The 22,283-nt window shown below is 33.4% G+C and overlaps 1 protein-coding gene across 2 annotated transcripts; it reads right to left on the reverse strand.

The window, feature by feature from the left end:
* Positions 1 to 1,167: 1,167 nt before the first annotated feature.
* Positions 1,168 to 21,609, reverse strand: Depdc1 (DEP domain containing 1). Of its 2 annotated transcripts, XM_005332354.4 has the most exons (12): positions 21,301 to 21,609; positions 18,024 to 18,289; positions 14,796 to 14,952; positions 13,764 to 13,882; positions 13,245 to 13,375; positions 12,323 to 12,370; positions 9,680 to 9,820; positions 7,220 to 8,074; positions 6,613 to 6,785; positions 4,752 to 4,928; positions 3,641 to 3,826; positions 1,168 to 2,936 (listed from the first exon to the last, which is right to left on the reverse strand). In XM_005332354.4, the coding sequence occupies exons 1-12, from the start codon at positions 21,346 to 21,348 to the stop codon at positions 2,796 to 2,798; spliced, it is 2,442 nt and encodes an 813-aa protein (XP_005332411.2). In that variant the 5' UTR covers positions 21,349 to 21,609; the 3' UTR covers positions 1,168 to 2,795. The 2 variants fall into 2 exon arrangements, with proteins under 2 accessions (XP_005332411.2, XP_005332413.1); XM_005332356.4 differs by lacking the exon at positions 7,220 to 8,074 and having other exon boundaries at positions 21,301 to 21,606.
* Positions 21,610 to 22,283: the final 674 nt, after the last annotated feature.

Below are 22,283 nucleotides of genomic sequence, written 5' to 3' on the forward strand. Positions count from 1 at the left end.
AAATGGGTTTAATTGATTAGGGACTGAATTATTTAAAACTGTGAGCCCAAATAAATCTTTTCTCTTTATAAGTTGCTGATCTTAGGCATTAAAGTAACAAAAAGCTGATTAAAACAAATATTTTGCCTTTTTTGGACTATTAAAACAACTTGTTCACATTTTATAGATGAGGGAACTCAGTTTTAAGTTATCAAAGACAGAAAGGTAGTCAGTGAATATTTCCATGTACTTTCCACCACTAATGACTACAAAACTAACTGGATAATGTGGGGAAAGGGTCACAAGATACCAATTAGCAGGACACTAAGGTGGTGGCAATAATTTTAGGATCAGAAATATAAAGTAATCAGACATTGTCTGATCTTGTGAAACCTATATATTCCCACAAGTTTTTTTGATTATTTCAAATCTACCCTTTTTAAACATGCAATATTCTACCCACTTTCACTTTTCTCTTAGAAGTATGACTTTTTATTTCCTGAGAAAGCAAGTGTATCAGAGGATTTCCACATGCAACTAATATAAAATCTACCAATTAATTCATCTGTATTTGAATTTAGACTCTACCTTTATATAGAATGGAATATGTCCATGTGCATGCTGCATGTAGCCTAGGCTAAGCTCTCTACTGCATTGGATTCCATATACTTCCACAGACCAAGGAGTTGCTTTTGAAGATAACTATTATCCGTTCTCACCATTTCCTGCTCTACTAGATCAAAATTTCAACCAATATGCATAGTCAAAAACTTTGTCTCATCACTAAAACATAGTTCAATAAGACTCACAACTTGCTCACAATTTGGTTTTGGTTCATGTGTGTCCAGAGCAATTGTGGAAACTATATATTTTATAAAGAACTTTTCTAGTGTTACAATTTTAGGTCATTCTAGTAAAAATAGCAAATACTTAGTGTTTGTTCTATGCTTGATACTTACTAAACACTTTGCATTGCCTTATTTAACACTCACAATAATCCTAAGAGAGGTACTTTTATAATCTTCATTTTACAGATAAAGAAACTGGGGCTTAGAGAAGTTAATAACTTGTCTGAGGTTATTAGCTAGTAAATAGCACTGCAGATCTCAAATCTGACTTCAGATTTCATGTTATTAAAGTGTCATACCAATTATTTTGTGATCTCAATTGCATACATACTAGTGCAAATGAAAGTTTACTGCTTTATATATTTATATATTTAATGTCAACAAATAGAAAAGCAAAAGTTGTTACAAAATCCACAATAATTTTTATCTTAATTTGCAACATAATTCACACAATCAGGAATATTTTAGCATACAAGTACCTTGGAAAGAATTCTAATTTTAATTTGGTTCAATAATTTAGTAGCCATGGTTGGTTTCTGGGCTAACGTTATATTCTTAATAAAACAAAATAATAGCATTAAGTGGATTACAGTCATTCTACATAACAATAATATAAAATTACATTGAAAAATCAGAAGCCATTAAATATTAAGAGTATATTACATAATGTCTTATGGTGCACTTAAGGAATAGATACTTAATAATCTTTAAATTTAAAAAAAGGAAGAACAACTTCATATTTATATAAAGTAATCAAGCAGAAATCTGGAGAATCTTGTGTTAAAAAGAAGGGCATTTATATTTGGCATTTTCTTCCATTGAAAAAATATAGCTTGTGCTGTCATCATGACATTCACTTAAATGTTTATAAAAAGCATTTAGGTCACTAATTCTCAAAGTTAGCTGAACACTGAATCAGATAGAAATGTCTATATAACCCCAAAGCAATTTAAAATTAACTGATATAAAGTAGACTCTATACATACTGATTGTTTTATAATGCCTCAAGTGATTCCAATTTGCACCAGTTTAAAAACCACTAGCTTAGAGAATTGTTTCATAATCACAAAGATCAATCTTTGGATGGGATTCCTCATGGCTTGATTTTAGTGAGTTAATTGTTTTTAAGTATCTGATAGATGTTTCTCTCTCGATTAAAAAAAATAAATACGTAAAGGGAATAGATTTTGATTTATTCATCATTGCCTCCGCATTCAGGGAACAATGAAAGGTATATAGTAGTTGCTGAATACTATTCTGAATGAACACGATAGCCCTATACTTTTATATATCTCCATCTTCTGGTAGATTATAAATGTAAAAATTTAAGAGATATTTATGGAAAAAATGAATGAATAAAGCAATGAGGATAATGGTTAAAGTGAAACAAAATCTTACATAAACATATTTATATTTAAACAACACACACACACACACACACACATATATATAAATAGATCAAAGTAGAAAAAGAATATACAAAAGTGCAACATTTAGCAGTTGAGAATTCATTGAACTTTCAAATATTCTTCACATTCTTATTCTTAGAAACAAAGAAGTAATCCTAAATAACTACTTCTTCAGCTAATATCCATAAACAAATGCGTAGATAAGTTTTCTTTTAGAAACAGTTACAGCTTAATCTTGATGAACACAAACACAACTCAGTTTTCAAAATTCAAATAAATAAAATTTTAGTATAACCATGGCAGATTTTCCAGATAGTAGCATTACAAAACAAGATTGTTTCTTGTTAAAATATTTGGTATTGCCTATTGTTATGCTTTCTCAGTTGAGATGCAGTAGCTCTATCACAGTCTCAAATTGAAAACTATTTGGCACATCTTCACATCATGTGTTTACGTAAGAGAAACCTGACTAATAAGAGAATCCCATTTTAATAGCTAGATTCACAGATATGGCTTCATTTATCAAAGTTCGATAAGTATTAGATAATTTTTAATTTAGTTAGTATCTTAGACTACGAAACTTTGGTTTTCTTAAAATCAACATTGGTTGCTTGATTGTAGGTTTCTCACCAAAAAGTGCTGCTTCACTCTCTGTGGTTGGAAATCTTTTCTGATATATCAAAGGATATTCCTTCTGAAACTTAAAAATAAGGTGAGGAATTAGAAGGTATTTAACACTTATTTCCCTAGTTGATGCCAGAGCTCAACATTTGTGACAAGAATTTAGCAAATTTCTCAAAGATGGATTACAGAGACAATAGCCTTTCATTTTATCCTTGCTCCTCCTTCCCTTTCTTTTCATATATGTGAAAGGTACACTAGAAGATCTTTTAGATCCCTGTTGGCAATGATATTCTAGGATTTTTTTTATTGCTAATTCTCCCCTTAATTTCCAGATCTTTTCAATTGGAAAGCCATGAAGGTCTCAGGGATCTGGTACAGTTCACATTTCTTTCAGTGTTTCCAACTTAGAATTAGTCTAACTAGAATTATGGAGCAACTGGGGTTTGGATTAAAGCTAGAGTTTCTAAATGATAGTGATGACTCACCCAAACTATGTCCAGATTTATAATTGCTTTTCTAGGCTAATTTCAGCTGTAATTACACAAAACACCAGAAACAAGGAGAGTACCATTATTATTGCTAATATTTTAAAATTTATGATTCAGGATATATTTTAGAAGTAGTTTAATGCTTACATATAATGTACCATAATATGTAGCTTATACACTTAAAATTTAAGTTCCAAATGATTGAAATAAGAAATTAGATTCTAAATGTTATAAAACGACAACAACTTACAGCATATTACAAATATGACTGAGCACTTGCTCATTCTCTTACCTGTTTTAGTTTTCTTCTTTTCTCTTTTAGAGGCAAACTCTTATTTTTAATAATATTCTCTAAAAGTTCTGCAATTGCTGCTTGAGAGGTAGAAACCTTTTGTTCATCAAACTCCTGAGCACTAATTTGTTTACAATAAGAATAAGTTGGCAAAGGAGCAAATAGTCCATCTCCAGGATTTTTAACCTGTAATGAACAACATGAGATAGTAAAAAAATCTATTAATTTTGGTCATGTCGTTATTTGGTAAAGCATTCTTTTGATGAGATCTAGTACTGATTTATTTTGCTACTTATCAATCATTCAATGCATTAAGAAAATTGTATTATGCAGTAGTGATGAGTCAGTAGTATCAAAATTCTAGTTCTACAGCCTACTGGGTTTTATAATTCAGCATAAAACATCAATATTATGACTTAGTAATAAAGTATCCACCTACTGTTTTTGAGGCTTAGGGGCATGATATTAATGGGCATCCATTGATAACAGAAAGCAATTGTAGAAAATGGTTGTAATTATAAGCCAGGACAATATTAGAATGAGAGAAAGCACAAATGCATGTGCTGGTCAGCCTAAGCTGAATACAGCAGTTACCTGTTGTTTTTGGCTGCTCAGTATGCCTTTTCTCTTTCTTTTAATAATTCCTTCCCATGTTGTTCCCTCTACCTTTTTTGAAAAACAAATTCTGATCTAATCTATGTAGAACCAATTAGAATATGACCTTCTTTCTATCTTACTTATACTCAATCACCCAAAGAATGCATATTTAATCTGGATCGGGCCAATTGAGAGTCCAAACCCAGTACTTTTCAAATTGGGGGTGGAGGGTTGGCTCTTTTTCTTTGTATTCCAAACATAGGATGTGATGCATGAACTTTAATCAGCCATATTCCCCATCATGTGATAGAAGCATTTGTCAAAAATAGGACTGAAATGTAAATAAGAGATAGTAGAATGGGCACAGATTCCTAATTCTATGTCTACACTACTGACTTTTAGAAGTTATTTAGGTGCATTAATAAAATCTCCCTTTCTGATGGGGCTAGTTTGAGATAAGTTTGACATGTGCAAATGACGAATGCACAGACTTTTAAGATTCAAAAATACCTACGTGGCCCTTTTTTAAGTAGTCAAGATGTTTCTCTACTGCAGTCTGTAAGTAAGAAGGTACTTGAAGAATTTCCTGATGATGATCCATTAAGAAAGAAACTAATCTTGCAGCAAGAAGCTCATCAAGATCCACTTCTTCGGCACAGCACAGCACACACCGAGAAAAAGTGTGTATCATCTAGAAACAGCAAAAAATTTGAATTTAAGAATTTAAGGTTTCATATAAATTAGAATATCAGTAATTTCCAGGCAGCACTATGTGAAATATTGAGATAAAGTGACAAGTAGACTTCACATTAAAAATGAGGATAGTAATTTATTATGATTAGAAATGTAAAAATCCTAATATATTTAAGTCCTTTTTAAAGTCCTTGTTAAGTATTTCCTTAACATAATTCTAAAGGGCTATAATAAGGTTTAGGTTTATCTTCAGTTTTGTCACAATTATATCTGTAAATACCGCAGGTTCTATTAATACCACATGGATATGTTGTTTAAAAAGTTATTAGAAAACAGGAACTTACCACATTAAATTAATTTCACAAAAATATAAACCAGGAGAATATATCACGCACACAGAATATATATTCAGCAGAGGTTGCAAACTTGGCACTATATCTTTTAAAACTCTGGAAAATAGTTGTTAAAGCTTATTCTATCAGTCTTTAAACAGCAAATTAACACACACATTTTTCAGTTCTGTTGTAGAAATCTTTATATCTTGAGATAAATTTTGTTTCAAAACTTATCACTCTCACTCGTATCCATATAAATCCACTAACACACACGCCCACACTCATTCTATAATAATCAGAATGTTTTTTCTTTCTAGTTTCAAGGCTCAGTCCTCAGCTTTTTGCTCTTTTCTATATTCTTAAACCTCTTTTATTATCTTCAATTACCATCTCTATGTGGATGACTCAATAAAAACTTCCTCTGTCGTGACCTTTTGTTCACCTTGCTCACATTCCCAATATTTTGCTGGATAAATTTTACTTGAATGTCTTATAATTTTAAAACCAAAAATATAAAGCCAAAATTATCTCCTTCTCACTTAATGTTTCTCAAACATCTTCTCTTAAAAACTTATTCTTCTTAATAGTGCCATAATTACTCAAGAATAGTTCTCCTTCTTTATATTACGTCTGTCACTATAAAAGAACTGGCATTATAATGAGTGAAAAAACAGAGCATAGCTATAGATTCCTTACTGTGACAAGCTGCAGCCTAAGAAAGTAGCAGTTCTTAGAGGCAACAGATCATTTCAAAGATTCATTTTCAACAATAATATGTATATAAATGCCTCAATCCTCATTGTCTAAGAAGCCTGAGACTGCTTGGTAATAATGTTTCCCAACTTTTTCTACCATGATGACTTGCTATCATAATTCATCAAATATACCTTTCCTCCCACCATACTCTGAAACACTTACTATAAATGGATTTATCTTTAGTTTTCCACTTTCACAGAGCTCTAGTACCCTTAAGGGTTAAACACTATCTATGATATAGCATCCTCTTCTTTTCCCACCAAAAAGAATTGGCACAAACTAGCATAATGTGATCTGACTGTAGATCTATCATTAGGAAGCTATATAGGATGCACGAGAAGGCAAAGTCCTCTGTCAAGATTAATACCAGGATACAAAAGTATAACAGACTGGGCAAAAAGATTAGTACACAAATATTTGCTGCTAGGAAAAGTTAAATTTCTAAGTCTTTCTAACTCAGGAATGTAGGACTTCCAAGATCAGGATTCACTTGAGTAGTACTTTAAGATAGATTGTTTTCTTTTTTCATTTGTTTTTTCACAAAACAAATTACGAACCAGAATTTATTATTTCCATAAGAAATAAACTTACCAGTGATCTTGTACCCATTACATCATGGAGTTTGGGCATATCAACATTTTGACTCATTCGAGAAATCATGCGCATTAAAAGTTGAAGCCGTCTACGATTTGGTGGGGGAAGTAACAAACAACATAACTGCAGTGCATTGATGGCAACTCTCTCTAAATGAGGTTGCAGCAAACCTAGAAGGTAAAGTCACCCCCCACCCCAAAAAAGTTCATCAATGATACTAGTTGCTTTCATACTACCAGTATATATAGTTATAAAAAGAGGTTAAGATAATATCTTAGAATTTAATTTTTTTTGACTATGTAGAAATTTCCATATTCCTCAAAAACATAACAAGATTCTCATTATTTTCCTCATAACATATTTCTAATTATTAAAATTATTCACTTATTAAAAAGAAAGTGACAATAAGCAAAATTGAAGAAAAAGAAAGTAAGTGCTTTAAGAAAATTGAGTAAATCTTGGTTATGTCATGACAAAGTCCTTTACAGTAATATCTTTTGGAGGAAAAAGAACAAGCAATTTCAGAGAAGAGCAATATAAGCAAAATACAGAGTTAGTAAACACAAAAAATTAATTTTGCATGCACTGGAAGCAACAACCTTACTTTGCGTGCCACTCAACACAGAAGAAGCTGGAAGTAAAGGATTTTCTGAAAGTTCTATTGTACTTTTGCAAAGTCTTTTATTGATTGTGGTACTAGACTCTCCAAGTTCACTGTCCATAGCTGCTTGCACACTTGTGCTCCCTTTTCCAAGATTTGGTTTCATGATAATTTCAGCCACTGGTGTATTGATATAACTACTCCGTCTTGTACTACTTCTTAAAAGTAAACTCTGAGATCTACAAAGTTGTTTTGACTTGCATTTTCCATTACATAATTCTTCTTGGTCTTGAATAGTCAATGTAGAAGTTCTCTTAAACCCAACACAGAGTGGTTTTTGAACACTTTCCTCTGAATGAAGATTCAATAAAAATTCCTGGTTCAGCTCTGACTCTAAAAATTGTTCATTATTTTGTCCTCCTATGTTCTTAACAGATTGATGGAAGGTACTAGACACCTTTTTATTTGAATTCTCAGACATATCTATAATTCCCTCCAAAGAAGAGCACCTTGGTTTGATGTTAGAGGCCAGAACATGCATACTACTTAAGCCTATTAAATTATGACAACTTCCTCCCATTATGTCATTGGCACTGGCTCTTCTGTTTCTTAAATTAACTAGCTGCAATTTCTTAGCACATCTTTCTTGAAATCCTTGATCACTTATCTGTAGTTTCTCAGTAGAGTCTGATTCTTCTTTGTTTTTGTCTTTGTGAAGCAGACTAAGAAGAAGACATTCAGTTGATTTGAAGGAATTCAGATTGTTTAAGTGAAGGGTTTTTTTTGAAGTCTCTGGATCATCTTGGATTTTATGTATCCCACTGGGTCTATCTGAAACTGTGACGTAGCCACAAACAACTACCAGGAAATGAAACAAAAATTAAGATGCAACTGTATGACAGTGAACAAAAATAATAGTACAGTTAAAAAACAAAGCATCACTATGGTACATGTTGTTAGTATAGTACAAATAGCTGCTTAATGTGGAAGGCACTTAAATAGGACACATGCAACATTCAGTTATAAACATGCAAGATTGACTAGAGGTTTCCCTTTTTTTGTGATATAAGTAACATCCTAATTAAACAGATCAAGTCAAAATTCATTTAAAAATATCTGCCCCCATTCTAGAAGTACCAGAAACCTCTTAATTACAAGACAACCATGGTATAATAGAAATTTACAGTCATCTGTTGGTATCCTTGGGGAACTCATTCTAGGATTGCCCATGGACACCAAAATGTACTTACATAAGTCTCTTACATAAAATAGTATAATACTTGCATATAACCTGGCATATACTCCCATATATTTTAAATAACCTCTATATTTCATATAAGATTCAACACAATGTTAATAGTATGAAAAGAATTGTTATGCTATATTATTTAAGAATAATGACAAGGAAAATAAGTCTGTACATATTCAATACAGCTGCAATCTTTTTTTAATTATAAATTTTCTCAATATGTCCAATCCTGGGTTGGTTGACTCCACGGATATGGAAACCAGAGATACAGAGGGGATACTGTACCTATATTTTTATTCTTTTAATGGAGCTTCTAATACCTTTGAATTACCCGAGTGTTAAAAGTTTTGTTATTCACAAGGAACCTATTTATGCTAATGTAACTTATGATTGGCCATGCTTCAAGGTCAGAATGTTGAGCCCCATCTACAAGGGAAGGACCAAAAGTCCATGATTTAATCAATCATGCCTGAGTAAATAAGACTTCAATTAAAACTCCGGAACAATGACACTAATGAAACTTATGGGTTGGTGAATACATGGATGTACTGTGAGATAGTCTTCCCAGAGAGGGCACAGAGGCTCTGTGACTCTGTTCAACTCCATACCTTGCCATTTGCATTCCTTTCCTTTAGCTGTTCCAGAGTTCTTATCTTTTATAACAAACTGATAATCATAAGTAAAATACTTTCCTGAGTTCTGTGAGTTGTAGAGAATTACTGAACCTGAGAGGGGTTTGAGTGATCTCCTGAACTGATAGCTGGCTGGAGAGAAACAGACAGCCTAGGTACCTCATTTGCTGCTGGCATCTGAAATGAGGACACTCTTATGTACCTGAACCCTTAACCTGTGGGGTTTAGGCTAACTCTGGGTAGCTAAAGTTTTAGAAATACATTGAATTGTATGACACTAAATTGATGTCAGGACACCTGGTGTTGGAACAACATATCTGAATAATTAGAAAACAACAAAACAGCAACCATAGTATTATAGCCTACTACTTTCATATTTACTCATGCTTCTATAGACTTTTCTTTTTTTCTTTTGAGACAGGGTCTTGCTATATTAGCCAGACTGTCCTCAAGCTCGTGGGTTTGAACATTCCTCCTACTGAATAGCTAGGAAAAGAGGTGTGCCACTACACCTTGTTACCTGTATTTTTAGACCTTTTAAATTTTAAGAAACTTGAAAACTTTAGTAAAATCCATACATACCCAAAATGTTCACAAATAATTCATAATATTCAAATGTAAGTAGAGGTTCAGGGAGATCTAGAAAATAATCTGCGATTGTTCTGAATACATCTCGCTCAAATCCAACATAAGTTGGGTTATTTGTATCATTACTTCTTGGCCCTAAAATGTAGAAGGAAAAATAAATAATCAAAATATATTATAATTTAAATACAATTTTATGGGGCTGGGGATGTGGCTCAAGCGGTAGCGCGCTCGCCTGGCATGCGTGCGACCCAGGTTCGATCCTCAGCACCACATACAAACAAAGATGTTGTGCCTACCGAAAACTAAAAAATAAATATTAAAAAAAGAAAAAATAAAGAAACACAATTTTAGAAATACGTATTAAAGTATAATACTTGTATTGCATAAGGGAGTTATTTAATTTTTTTTTAGTTGTAGATGGACAGCATGCCTTTATTTTATTTCTTTATTTTTTTTGTGGTGCTGAGGATCGAACCCAGTGCCTCACACATGCTAGGCAAGTGCTCTGCCACTGAGCTGCAGCCCCAGCAGTTTTTTTAATACTATTTTAATACCTGAAAAGTTATAAAAAAGAAAAAAATTTAGTATATTTTTAAACCATGAGGGGAGTTTTCATGACAACTCATTAATGTTTTCCTCAGAAATAAGACTGGATCACATTTTACAATTAAGAAAACTAAGGCTCAGAGTAAACTTGCCTCAGATGAAAAAGCCCTTGATGGTGAAGCTAGAATTAGAACATATAGCATATAAAATGAAAACAAGGCCCAGGACTTTTAGGCCTAATAACATTTAAAGTATGGTTCATAGATACATATATCATCCAATACAGTTATTAAAAATACAAGTTTCTGTTCGCAGATCAGAAATATACTGATCTAAAAATATTTGCTTCTGGTTCATTAAATTTAGTGGTTTCCAAACACTGACTCAGAAATCTTCATTTTAAGTATATTGTGGGGCATAGTTAAAAAAAAAAAAAGAAAGAAAAAATCCTTGATTTATTGAGTCAACCAAATCAGAATCTCTGTAGTCTCCCTAGTGACTATGATATGCATTCAGATTTTAAAGTCACTAGACCATCTGTCAAGTTAAAATCTCTCTTCCTAAGTCCAAATAATCTTTTATATCTGTTTCCAAACTTTTGTATAACCAAACAAGTATAAGCGCACACAATAAAAAAGATTAACACACACACACACACACACACAAACAGGTTAAAGACTAACATGGATTTTATGTACTGCAAAATAGATATTTTTTTTTTTTTACGGAAGATACAAGAAATATTCTGAATATGCTTCATTATTATTAGAATGTTTTCTAGGACAGAAAACATGTTTACTGGAAATAATAAAGAATTTATAGTTATGAGAACTTAGGTTTGAGCTCTAACTCCTTCACATTACCAGAAAACTTGGGTCTTGATTTTTTCCTTTGGGAAAAAAATTGAGAATATTGATTATTGATTCTTATATCTCACAGAATTACTCTGGGGTATTAAATAATAAGTAAAAATTTTTAATTTTGTCTCTAAATACACTGCTATTAAATTGAATTTTATTAAGTTATATATTAGGTATCATTTTGGTATAACATGCTTTGGGAAATGAAAGAAAAGAAATCCCCAAAAATGGATGTCAGAGGAGACTTTATCAATGTGCTAATCTGAGTTGTCAATTATGAGCCAAGAATGAGAGAGAAGTGAATTAGGTAAGGAAGCTTGAAATAGAAATTAAGTTTGAAGTTTATGAATAAGAAGGATCTTTACCTTAATTTCATAAAGTGTTTCTGTAACTTATTTACTTCATTGCTATTTATTCTGTTATTTTGTCACATTGACACCCAGTGGACAACAAAGGAATAAATACTTATCCTGAACATTAATAAAACCATATTAGAATTTTTAAAAACACTGAATTTATAAGAACTAGAATCTGTACTACATCTATAACTAAAATTACTAAAATAAAGTTAAATTTTTATGATTTAGAAGCATATATCTTTAAAATTTTTCAAAATTTATTCTGAAACCATTTAAAGCTCAATCAAGATCTTAAATTATGAAAATCAATTGTCACTATCACTATGCAAAAGACTGATCACTGAAATAATAAAATATTATTTCTGAATTAGCGACAAATCTTTTTTTCATAAACATAAAAGTCCTATTATATATCCTTTGGACTAGTAGCATGTAATAAAGCACCTGAATATTGAAGCCACGTACAAGGAAAAAAGGAATGAAGTAGGCTTTATGAAACTTCATTTTTGATTGAATCTTTTCTACCTTACATGCTGCTTTACTTCCAAGTGACCATTTGAACCCTCTGGCTTCTCACTGAGGTAATTACTGTAGTCTGGTTTTACCTAAAAATCCTTTAAAATCCTCTAGCCTATGATTTTATGATTTATGTGAACTAAGCGATAAGTGATGGGCTTATAAAATCACTTTCTGCATGCAAAACATTACTTTAGGCTCCATAAGTAATATATTCTACTAGATTTTCACTTAACCATCAAGAGAAACAACATTATTTTAATTTTATTAGGATTTTTATGACTTATTTAAAAATTCCTTGATTCTTGTTAAATACCATCGATATAAAACATATTTATATGAATAATTTAACTTACAATTTGCTAGGCACTTCATGGCAGATAATACCCAGTGAGGAAGGTCATCTAGACACACAAAAAAATAAAAATTATTTAGGAAGTCCCATAATTTTTGTGATAGTATATTTTAGAACTTCACACTTAAGTTTGAAAAAGTTATAGAGATCTTGAGTTTGACTCTGTCTACAATACATAAAATAACTGGCTGAGCCTAAATTAAGAACTATTTGGGGATATGTTTAGACATAAGCTCTCAATCTTCATTTTTAACTACATCACCATTTTCATCCTTAGTTTGGTTCAATCTGTTGCTATGCTGCTTGAATGCTACTGACTTGGTGAGACCTATGATTGAAATGAACTATATCTGAATGTTAGGGTACTGTACAATGAGGCTTGCTTAAAATCTTTTCAACAGTCACCATTTTTATCCTGTTCATCATTATTTTTTTTTTAAATATCTTTTTTAGTTGTAGATGGACACAGTACCTTTATTTTATTATTTTTATGTGTGCTGAGGATCAAACCTAGTGCGTCACATGTCCTAGGCAAGCACTGTACCACTGAGCCACAATCCTAGCTCCTTGTTCATCATTAGCCTAATGCCTTGCACACTGTGTATCTCAAGATAAATGTGGAAAATCAACAGATTTTATTATTTTTTCCTTTTAAATGCTTAACCTGTCATTTAAAAATGCATGCATGAATTCATCTTAGCAGTTAAATAATTTCTTATGATAGCATGAATAATATTCACTTAAAAATTTTTCCACTTTTACTACTAAAACATGTATATAACTACTATAACATGTATATAAAATAATAGACCCTCAATAAAAATATTCCACTTTCTAAATTTGGGTCTCTTTGTTCTCCACTATAGCTGTGCTCTTTGTTACTAAGTTAGGAAAGATTCCATTTTTCTTTTATTAATACCAACCTGATTTGTCTTGTAGTACAACTACTCCATGCTTACTGGTATTGGTCATGTTATACATTATATATTGAGGAATTACTTGGCTTGGATTTATCAGTTCTTCTAGGGATGGCACACCTAAAATGGTTTGCAGGCTGAAAAGAAAGAATAAAATTTTTTTTTTCCTCCATAAAATAAGAGAAATAGAATATGAGTATGACTGGAAAGAATAAAGTCATCAGAATATTTTTTTTTCCTTAACCAAACTCCCAAAGCTTATATGTAACATCTACTTTTAAATATATTTATCTTAATAACATTCAAAGGATTCCAATGTAGAACATAAACTATAGGCATGACTTTAATTCAAAGAAAAAGCAAATTATACTGGAAGTATTTTATTTCTAAGGTAAAGCATTTATTAGGAAACATATACAAAAGTTTTAAGAGTTAATCTGTTCTCATTCATTTATATATTTTTAGAAAATGTCAAAAGAATCATCAAAATGTTTCAGAAACTTGATTTTAGCTTAGTTTTCTTACTAGATCAGAATAATATATCTCCAAACTTCTTCAATATCTTCCTGGCTTATTTCTCTCTTATCAATTGAGTTTTCTTGATCTTCAATGATTATTTCATGATTCCTTTTCTCTGCATTTTCCTGAAAAAAAAGAAGTACTATTGTTTAATTTGTCATGTTCAAAGTAAGGAAATATTGAACAGGTACTACTCTTAATACTTAGTAGTTTTAGGCTATTATGGAGCTACAATGTAAGCATAAGGCTATTATGGAGCTACAATGTAAGTGTTGCTTGAAGAAATAATATAGCTTATGGTAAAAAGAGTTTTTGTTTTTGTAGTTGCCACTAACATAAAAAAAAATCAACTATTTCTAAGTATTGCTCACATTACTAGGAGCAAGAGAGATTAGTTGAGTTATGTGGTGACATAGTTTTGATCTTAAATGTGTCCCAAAGGTCCATGCATTGAAGACTTGGTTCCTAACCTATGGCACTACTACTGAGATGTGGTGAAAACTTTAGGAGCTGGGGCCTAATGAAAGGAGGTTAAGTCATTGTGGGGTGCCTCTGAAGAGGATATTGGGACCCTGTCCTTTCCTTGCTCTTTTAATTCTCAGCTGCTATGAGGAGAGCAGTTTCCTCTGCCACACATCTCCCACGATGATGTATTGTCTTTCAACATACTCCAAAGCAAGAGAGTCAACTGACCATGGATTAAAACCCCTGAAACTGAGCCTACATAAATCTTTCATCCATTTAAGTTGATTCTCTCAGATATTCTGTCACAGTGATGGAAGGCTAATTAGCATACCAGGGAAGAAAGAAAAATAATCTAACAAAATATTATTAAATTATATAAATATCATTTTCAATGTCTTGTCATTTTTATCATTATTTCTGTGTATGAAATAAATTCACATACATAGTTTTAGAATATAACATTGATAAATTTCTGTATTGGCTTTAATATTAAAGCACAACTACTTTTAATACTCTTATTATTAAGCACACAGTATTTACATTAAAAATAGTGATTAATAAATGGCATTTTACCTGAGAGAAATGTAATCCATGCTTCTTAGGAGTTCTACGAGATAAGTTTCTTAATTTAAAAACACTATCTTTATCTTTTGTAAAGTTTTCTATGTTGTTTTTCCTCAATTCTGGATGTCTTCGTGGAAGAGTTTTAAGTGGTGAAGTTGCAGGAAATCTGGTTTAAAAATAATATGCAATTAAACAATATGAGAAACTAATTTTTATATCCTAATTTAAAACTCACACAAAGACCCTAATTTGCTTATATCACCAAGGAATGAAGATTCTACATGAATTAATTTTCCTTTTATACTTTTAAAAATATTTTAATAGATTCTTGCTTTCTTTAGTATATAGTGCCCATTTTAATTTTATTTACGGACAATTTAGGGTTACTATTATAATCACTTTTGTTGCAGAAGTATTTCTTACACACAAAATAGTTCTACAATGCAAAAATTTTCTAAACTCCTTTGATAAGTTATTTAGTTTGTATATATTTTATGACTTTTGCCTGTTTATCCTAATTTCCCAAATTTAGTTTCTTGCTCCTTTTGGTTATAATGTTGTTTTTCCTCCTTTCATTTTAACATAAAATATTTCCAAGATATAAAAAAGTCCAGAACATAATATAAGTCAACATTCACATGTTAACTATCAAGTGATACAATCATTGACATTTTGATTAAGATTTCACTATCTTTCTTTTTAAAGTAAAAGAAAAATCTTTGCATACTCCATTTTTTCTCCTCCCCTGCATAAAGGAAATCATAAATCTATAGTTAGTGTCCATGCTTTTATATTTTCAAGATATGTCTGAACAATATGTGGTCTCTGGTCTGGTATTTTTTTCAACTCATGGTTTCTCTTATTATACATCAAATTTATACATATCTTTTTAGAGACATTAGAAGTTCTTTCTTACTCTACTGTCATACAAATACTTTCTTTTTTTTTTTTTGAAGGGGGCAAGGGGTGGAAATACTGGAGATTGAACCCAGAGGTGCTTTACCACTGAGCTACATCCCCAGCCGTTTTCTTTTTTTTTTTTTTGAGACAGGGTCTCACAAAGTTATTTAGGGCTTCACCAAGTTGCTGAGGCTGGCTTTGAACTAGTGATCCTCTTGCCTTAGCCTCTTGAGTCACTGGGATTACAGGTATGCACCACCATGCCCGGCTTTACAAAATCCAGCTCTACAAATACTTTTTAATTCTCTAATAACAGCTTAATTTTTCATGTTTAGATGTCTAAGTCATGTATAACTTATACTGAGTTCCCATCTATGTGTGGGTTTCTTTTTGCAGCATTTAAGGGAATTTAAGCCCAGATATCAGGTAAGGCAATTCTCTCCTCTTTATTCTTCAAAACTGCCTTTGGCCTTTATCAAATGAATTTTAGAATTTACTTGTCAAATTCTACAAAAAGTTATATTGAGATTTGGAAGGAAAATGTACTAAATTCATACATAAATGTGGAAGAACTGACATACATATCATACTGTCTACTTTATAAACAGGGTATTGTCTATTTATAAACAGGATATTTTTGTCCATTAATTTCCATTAATAACAACTTTATCCAATAAGGTCTTAAACATTTTTAGTAACCTTTATTGCGAGGTATTTTAGATTTTTTTTACCATTTAAAAAACTAGAGGCAGAGAGCCTAGCTGAGTAGTTACGCAGAAATGCAGGAAAGAAAGAATAATCTAACAAAAAGAGGATTCATATTGGAGAGAAAAGTGTACAGATCAGAGAACTATTTAGGTAGCACAGTAGACAGTGTAATAATTAAATTACATTTAAAGAGGAGTAGGGAAAGAAGACAACTAAAGGGAGGGAGGCTATTCATTTAGATAGAGAACAAAAGAAGACAAAAGGGGTGATAGTGATTTTCTACATACTCTATTTGAAATGCCTATGTAGGTGAAGAAATGGGTCTAAAGCTCAGGAAATTTGGGTTGGAGACAAAGCAGTTGAAGGCATAACATGAGACTGTCCAGGGAGCAAGGTAAAGTGAAGACAAAGCCCAAAACTTTCAGATAAGTAAGTTAAAGGATGAATAGGTGCAAAGCAGGCCACAAAGATGACTTAGAAATAATTAAGAGGGAAGATTTGTAAAGTGTTATTCATATGCTTGTAATTTACATGTATGAAACAAATTCATTTTGGTACATAGGTAGTATGATTTTCCACTCTGAAATTCATGTTGAAATTTTATTCCCAAAATAATGGGGTAGAGAGGGAGTGTGACATTTAAGAGGTGATGGGGCATTAAGAAGGATTAACATTTCTTTGGAAGGAGTTCTGGCTCTGGCAGGACTCAATTAGTTACTACCAAAATGTAGGTATTTTTCATATTTTGCCTCTTCTGCTTGCCCTTCTACTTTTTTGCCATGCTGCTCTTGCATGAGACCCTTACCAGATGTGGCTGCCCAATAATGCCCAGCTTCTAAAACCATAAGCCAAGACAAACTTTCCTCATAAATTATCCACTCTCAGGTATTCTTTAATAGTAATAGAAGGTGAATTAACACAAAAGGAAAGAATCCATTTCTAAGACATTTAATTTGGAAAATAAAAAAAAAAGCCTTCATAGAAGAGATAAAGGAGTTGAGAAGAATGTTTTAGTTTAATAGTCTCATAAATGTGTATAGTGCTTCAAGTGGAAGAACAATGCAGACAGAACAAGATTTGGTGAAGCATGGTCTCAGCATTCTCATTTGTAAAAATGGTCTTGTATATCCCGTAAATCATAAAGCAGAGTTTCTGATACATGAAGACTGCTTGATACGTATTCTCTTAAATGGTGTTGTTTTCTGTTGTCATATAAAGTGTACTATTGTGACATGTATTTTTAGATTGAATTATGTTATTTAAAGGTAAGAACCCGTGAGTTTGCCTTAACTACAGAATGCATGAAAATAAGTCAGTAATCATGTCCTTGAAATGTTATGACTTTCATAATGTGCCATGTTTCCCTTTCCAATTTTATCATATATGCTAAACATTTAACAAGTTTGAATTTTGTAGCCATTATCTTAACCTTACAATTTCCAAATAATTTTTTATTAGTTGTTCAAAACATTACAAAGCTCTTGACATATCATATTTCATACATTTGATTCAAGTAGGTTATGAACTCCCATTTCCAAATAATTTTAATTGAATTAAAAACACTTTTCTAAAGAAAACATTACTTAACTGGAAAAACTGTTATAGTTTATATACATAAACGTTCAGTACCTGAATAGCTGATTGTTGTCATCAAGGTTTTCTGATCCCCATCTACCTTTGATATCTTCAATTACATGATTCTTCAGAAATTTTCTCAACAGCTGAATAGTTTGTTGCCTTGTAACTTCAGGACCAAAATTACTATTATTTCTTAATAGGTCACAAAGCCAATCCACTGCTTCTCCTGCTGTGAAACAATTGCCATATTTTTTAAAGTGTTGCCTATGTTTTCTTAGAGGCATTCCTGCTCGAAAAGATGTAGTGACTTCATTCCACTGTGAAAATTAAAAAAGATTTTAATATCTTACTGATTTGAAATATTTAGGTAAAGAAATTTCTTTAAGTCTCATCTGATTATACTGTAAAATTCTTTGAAAAAAATCATATGTGCTACATAAAACTTAAATCTTGCTGATTTTTTTTTTTTTTACTAATTCTAGTGCCCTAGTAATATTTTCATAGATTTTTACTAAAAATATTAATTGGCTGGTCAGTTTATTCAGGAAACTTAGGAAAAAGGAAGAACTCTCTAAGTCCTTGCTAGGGAAAGCATTTGCTCCTTTTGTTCCCACTTCAACTAAGACTAATATACTGGTAGCATCTGTGTCAGGAAATGTAATTTATATTCATTATTTCACTTGAATTCTCACAATTGTTTGAATAGATACTGTTATTTCATTTTTCACATATGACACACAGAGATTAATAGTATGTCCAAGGTCATACAGCTAAGTGAATGACTCTAGAATCTGTACTCTCAATTATTGCATTGGCCAAATAAAACTTTTGCCATGCAGTAGTTATACTGGCCTTTACTACTAGGTATTTGCTATAGTATCTCTTATTTGAAGATTCTTATGATGAACATACAACAGATGAGGTAAATTAAGTAAAATGTGAATTCACTGCATATCTAAGGACTTGGTGACATCTACATTAAAAAGAAAATACTGGTATTTTCTAAATTGTCTTCTCATTAGCCAAATTTTTATATTTGTGAAAGCTCTAACACTGGAGCATGAGTATGTTGGTGGTATAGAATGAACACATCATTTTTTAATTGAAAAAAAATCCTGTATTAGAAGTCAAGAAATATAATCTGTAACCCTAGGTAGGTGACTATTAGCTGTGTTATCACTAATCTCATATATGTGGCCCAGGCATCACAATGGAGAAGGCCTGAAAACATGTTAACTGTTTTCTTTACACACCTCCCCATTTCATATATATATATCTGTTCAAGAAACTTATAATGTTGAGCAGCCCACTATGTACTGGCTTGGTATACAGCAGTAAAAATGACAGAAAGGGATATCTGTACTTAAGTAGATTACAAAATGGCTGTTCTAAAATTCCAACCTAGATGACCTTCAATAGATGAATGGATAAAAAAATGTGGCATATATACACAATGGAATATTACTCAGCAATAAAAGAGAATAAATTCAAGGCATTTGCAAGTAAATAGAAGGAGTTAGAGAGGATAATGCTATGTGAAGTTAGCCAATCCCCAAAACCCAGATGCTGAAAGTTTTCTTTGATATAAGAAGGCTGATTTACAGTGGGGTAGGGAGGGGGAGCAAGGGAAAAATAGAGGAACTCTAGATAGGGCAGAGGGGTGGGAAGGGAAGGTAGGGAGTATGGGGTTAGAAATGATGGTAGAATATGATGGACACTATTATCCAAAGTACAAGTATAAAGACATAAATTGGTGTGAATATACTTTGTATACAACCAGAGATGAAAAATTGTGCTCTGTATGTGTAATATGAATTGTAATGTATTCTGCTATCATATAAAAATTATAAATAAATAAAATACAGTATGGTGTAGTTGTTTATGGGTGATCTCTAGTCAGACTACTAAGGTACATTTTCCAACTATAGTTCTACTGTTTATTGCATATGAATTTTTTTGAGGGGATGAGGATACAAGGGATTGAACCCAGGGGCACTTGACCACTGAGCCACATCCACAACCCTATTTTGTATTTTGTTTAGAGACAGGGTCTCACTGAGTTTCTTAGGAACTTGCTGTTGCTGATGCTGGCTTTGAACTTGAGATCCTTCTGCCTCAGCCTCCCAAGCTGCTGGGACTACAGGCTTGGGCCACAGTGCTTGGCTGTGTATGAATTTTGGGGTCTTACTTTTATTCTCTGTTCTTATCTTCTTATTCATAAGGTGGGGAAACTAGCACCTACCTAATGGGCTTGTACTAGTTAAGGGTTGAGTAAATGTTAAGTTTTCATTATTTCATTGTGGCGTCCTACACCACATATAATTCATTAAATTATAATTCATATAATTTACTAAATTTTAAATATGTGATAGTATTAACTGATTAAGGTTCTTTTGGGTCCCAGATTCTATTCTTTATATTGATTGATATAACTATTTATTGAGCAGCAGAATTCATGTCAAGCTCACCATATCTGGAAAATCTGCATTCTTCTAATTCTTCCATTTACTGTTTATGTGACTTTTGGGATAGTATTTAATTTCTGTAAACCTCATTTTCCACATTGTTAAGTAGGCCTAAGAATACAGGTCCATACCTGAGGGGCATTCCTGAGACAATAATTTGCTTGATATTGTACACCTCACAACACACTTTCATATACAGGCCCTCTCAAGAAATCCCTTAAGGTGGGCATGTGTTTCATGCCTATTTTACCAACGTGAAAATGAGCTCAGATGTAAAGTGAACCTCCTAATGCCACAGAACTGGGCAGCATTCACTGTGTCCACACAGATCCAGTGACCATCCACAGTGGTTGCTGATGGATACTTAAAACTACTCCGGCTTAAGTAGGAGGCTCTCTCTCTCTCTCCTAGTGCTGTTAGGCCAATACTTCCTGCCTCAAATTCCACAGGCCCAAGGAAGGACTCACTTTGGGGCTTGCGCCCAGTCTTACCCTACCAAGCTCTGGAGCGCACTCTCCGCTTTTAATTCTGGGGTTTCGTAAATCGCGGTGGGAAGCGGCTAAAATCGGAGTATTCCATCACGTTCCCTGTGCCCAGGCACCGCCAGGCGCGGCGACATCCAACCAAGTGGCCTTCCCCCGGCGCTTCGCCAAGGCCCTCAGGCCCCAGGCAGCCGGGGGCAGAGGTCCAGACCCGCCAAAGAGGGGAAAGTCGAGCCTCGCCATTTTCCCTCACCCTCCTTCCACCCAACAGAGATGCCCTAGGCCGCCTCCCTCTGCCCAGGTAAAATCACCAACGGTCTGTAGCGGAGCAGTGGCCGCCGCCGGCCGGCGGACCAGTCTCGCCATTCCGCGCCGTCTTACCAGCTTGGTGGCCCGATAAGGCCCGGGAGGCACACCCCGACCCTCCATAGGTCAACGCTGGCCGACGTCCATGGAAGCGGAAAGCGACGCTTGGTCTGTGCTGTCCAGGCAGCGGCTGTCCGGATACAACTGTCGGCCCCGCGGTTGATTTGAATACCTGGGAGGGCTGCGCTGATTGGCCGCGCCTCCGAGTCACGTGATTCCGCGCTTTCCGAGCCGCAGTGGGCGTGGGGAGACCCATTGCAGCTACCGCGCACAGGTGGTGGGAGCTGTGAGCTGGGCTGGTGCTGTGGAGCCTGTTTAGGGGAACTGCTGAGGTACCCGCTCCGGGCCTCCACCCGCTTTCCAGGCGCAGCTTCTCCCTCTTGCGGTGGATAGCGAGGTGCAATTATGTTTCCATGCTCTTAAGGGGCGAGGCAGTACCAGAGAGAATTGTTTGGGCCAGCCTCTGGCTTAAGGGAATTTGAATTTGGAAAAGAAAGAAAACAAAACAAACAAAACCCAAAACAAACAACAGTAACAACAACAACAAAACCTCAACTCTTTTTGTCTGGGTGTATAGGATCTTCAGCAGTGTCAGCACCAAAGCCCGGCGTCACCGGGTGTAGCTTTCTCCTGACATTGCCTCTGAGAGGTTTTATGGATGTGTGTTGCAGTGTTCTCGCCCTTGCTCGTCCTAGCAGAGGCCAAGATTGGGCGTTCAGCTGTCTCTTCTTCTTAAAAGATTAGTGAAATGGAGCACGAGCAGATTTCCACCAAGTACATACATGTGAGTTTGAGGAAACGTGTAAACTATACCAAATTGCTTTCCTTAGGAAAATCTACTCCATACCTTAATAAGAATCCTGTTTATGTTTAAAGACACTTCAAACATCACTGGAACTTAAAAAAAAAGTCAATCTACAAAAAAAAAAAAATCATTTGTCAAATGAAAAAAAAAAAAAAAACGAAGGGAAGTTCCTAATGTTATGTTACATAATATA

Source organism: Ictidomys tridecemlineatus, chromosome 11 (assembly GCF_052094955.1).
Source record: "Ictidomys tridecemlineatus isolate mIctTri1 chromosome 11, mIctTri1.hap1, whole genome shotgun sequence".
NCBI classification, from domain to species: Eukaryota; Metazoa; Chordata; class Mammalia; order Rodentia; family Sciuridae; genus Ictidomys; species Ictidomys tridecemlineatus.

What these genes read in the sequence shown, in the direction of transcription:
- Depdc1 (XM_005332354.4), bottom strand. Translation starts at nt 21,348, where the DNA reads ATGGAGGGTCGGGGTGTGCCTCCCGGGCCTTATCGGGCCACCAAGCTG. An exon ending in TGTGTTGAGTGGCACGCAAA is followed by an intron (nt 6,786 to 7,219) that starts GTAAGGTTGTTG and finishes TTTACCTTCTAG; the next exon opens with GTTTGCTGCAACCTCATTTA. An exon ending in ACTACTTAAAAAAGGGCCAC is followed by an intron (nt 3,827 to 4,751) that starts GTAGGTATTTTT and finishes TGTTCATTACAG; the next exon opens with GTTAAAAATCCTGGAGATGG.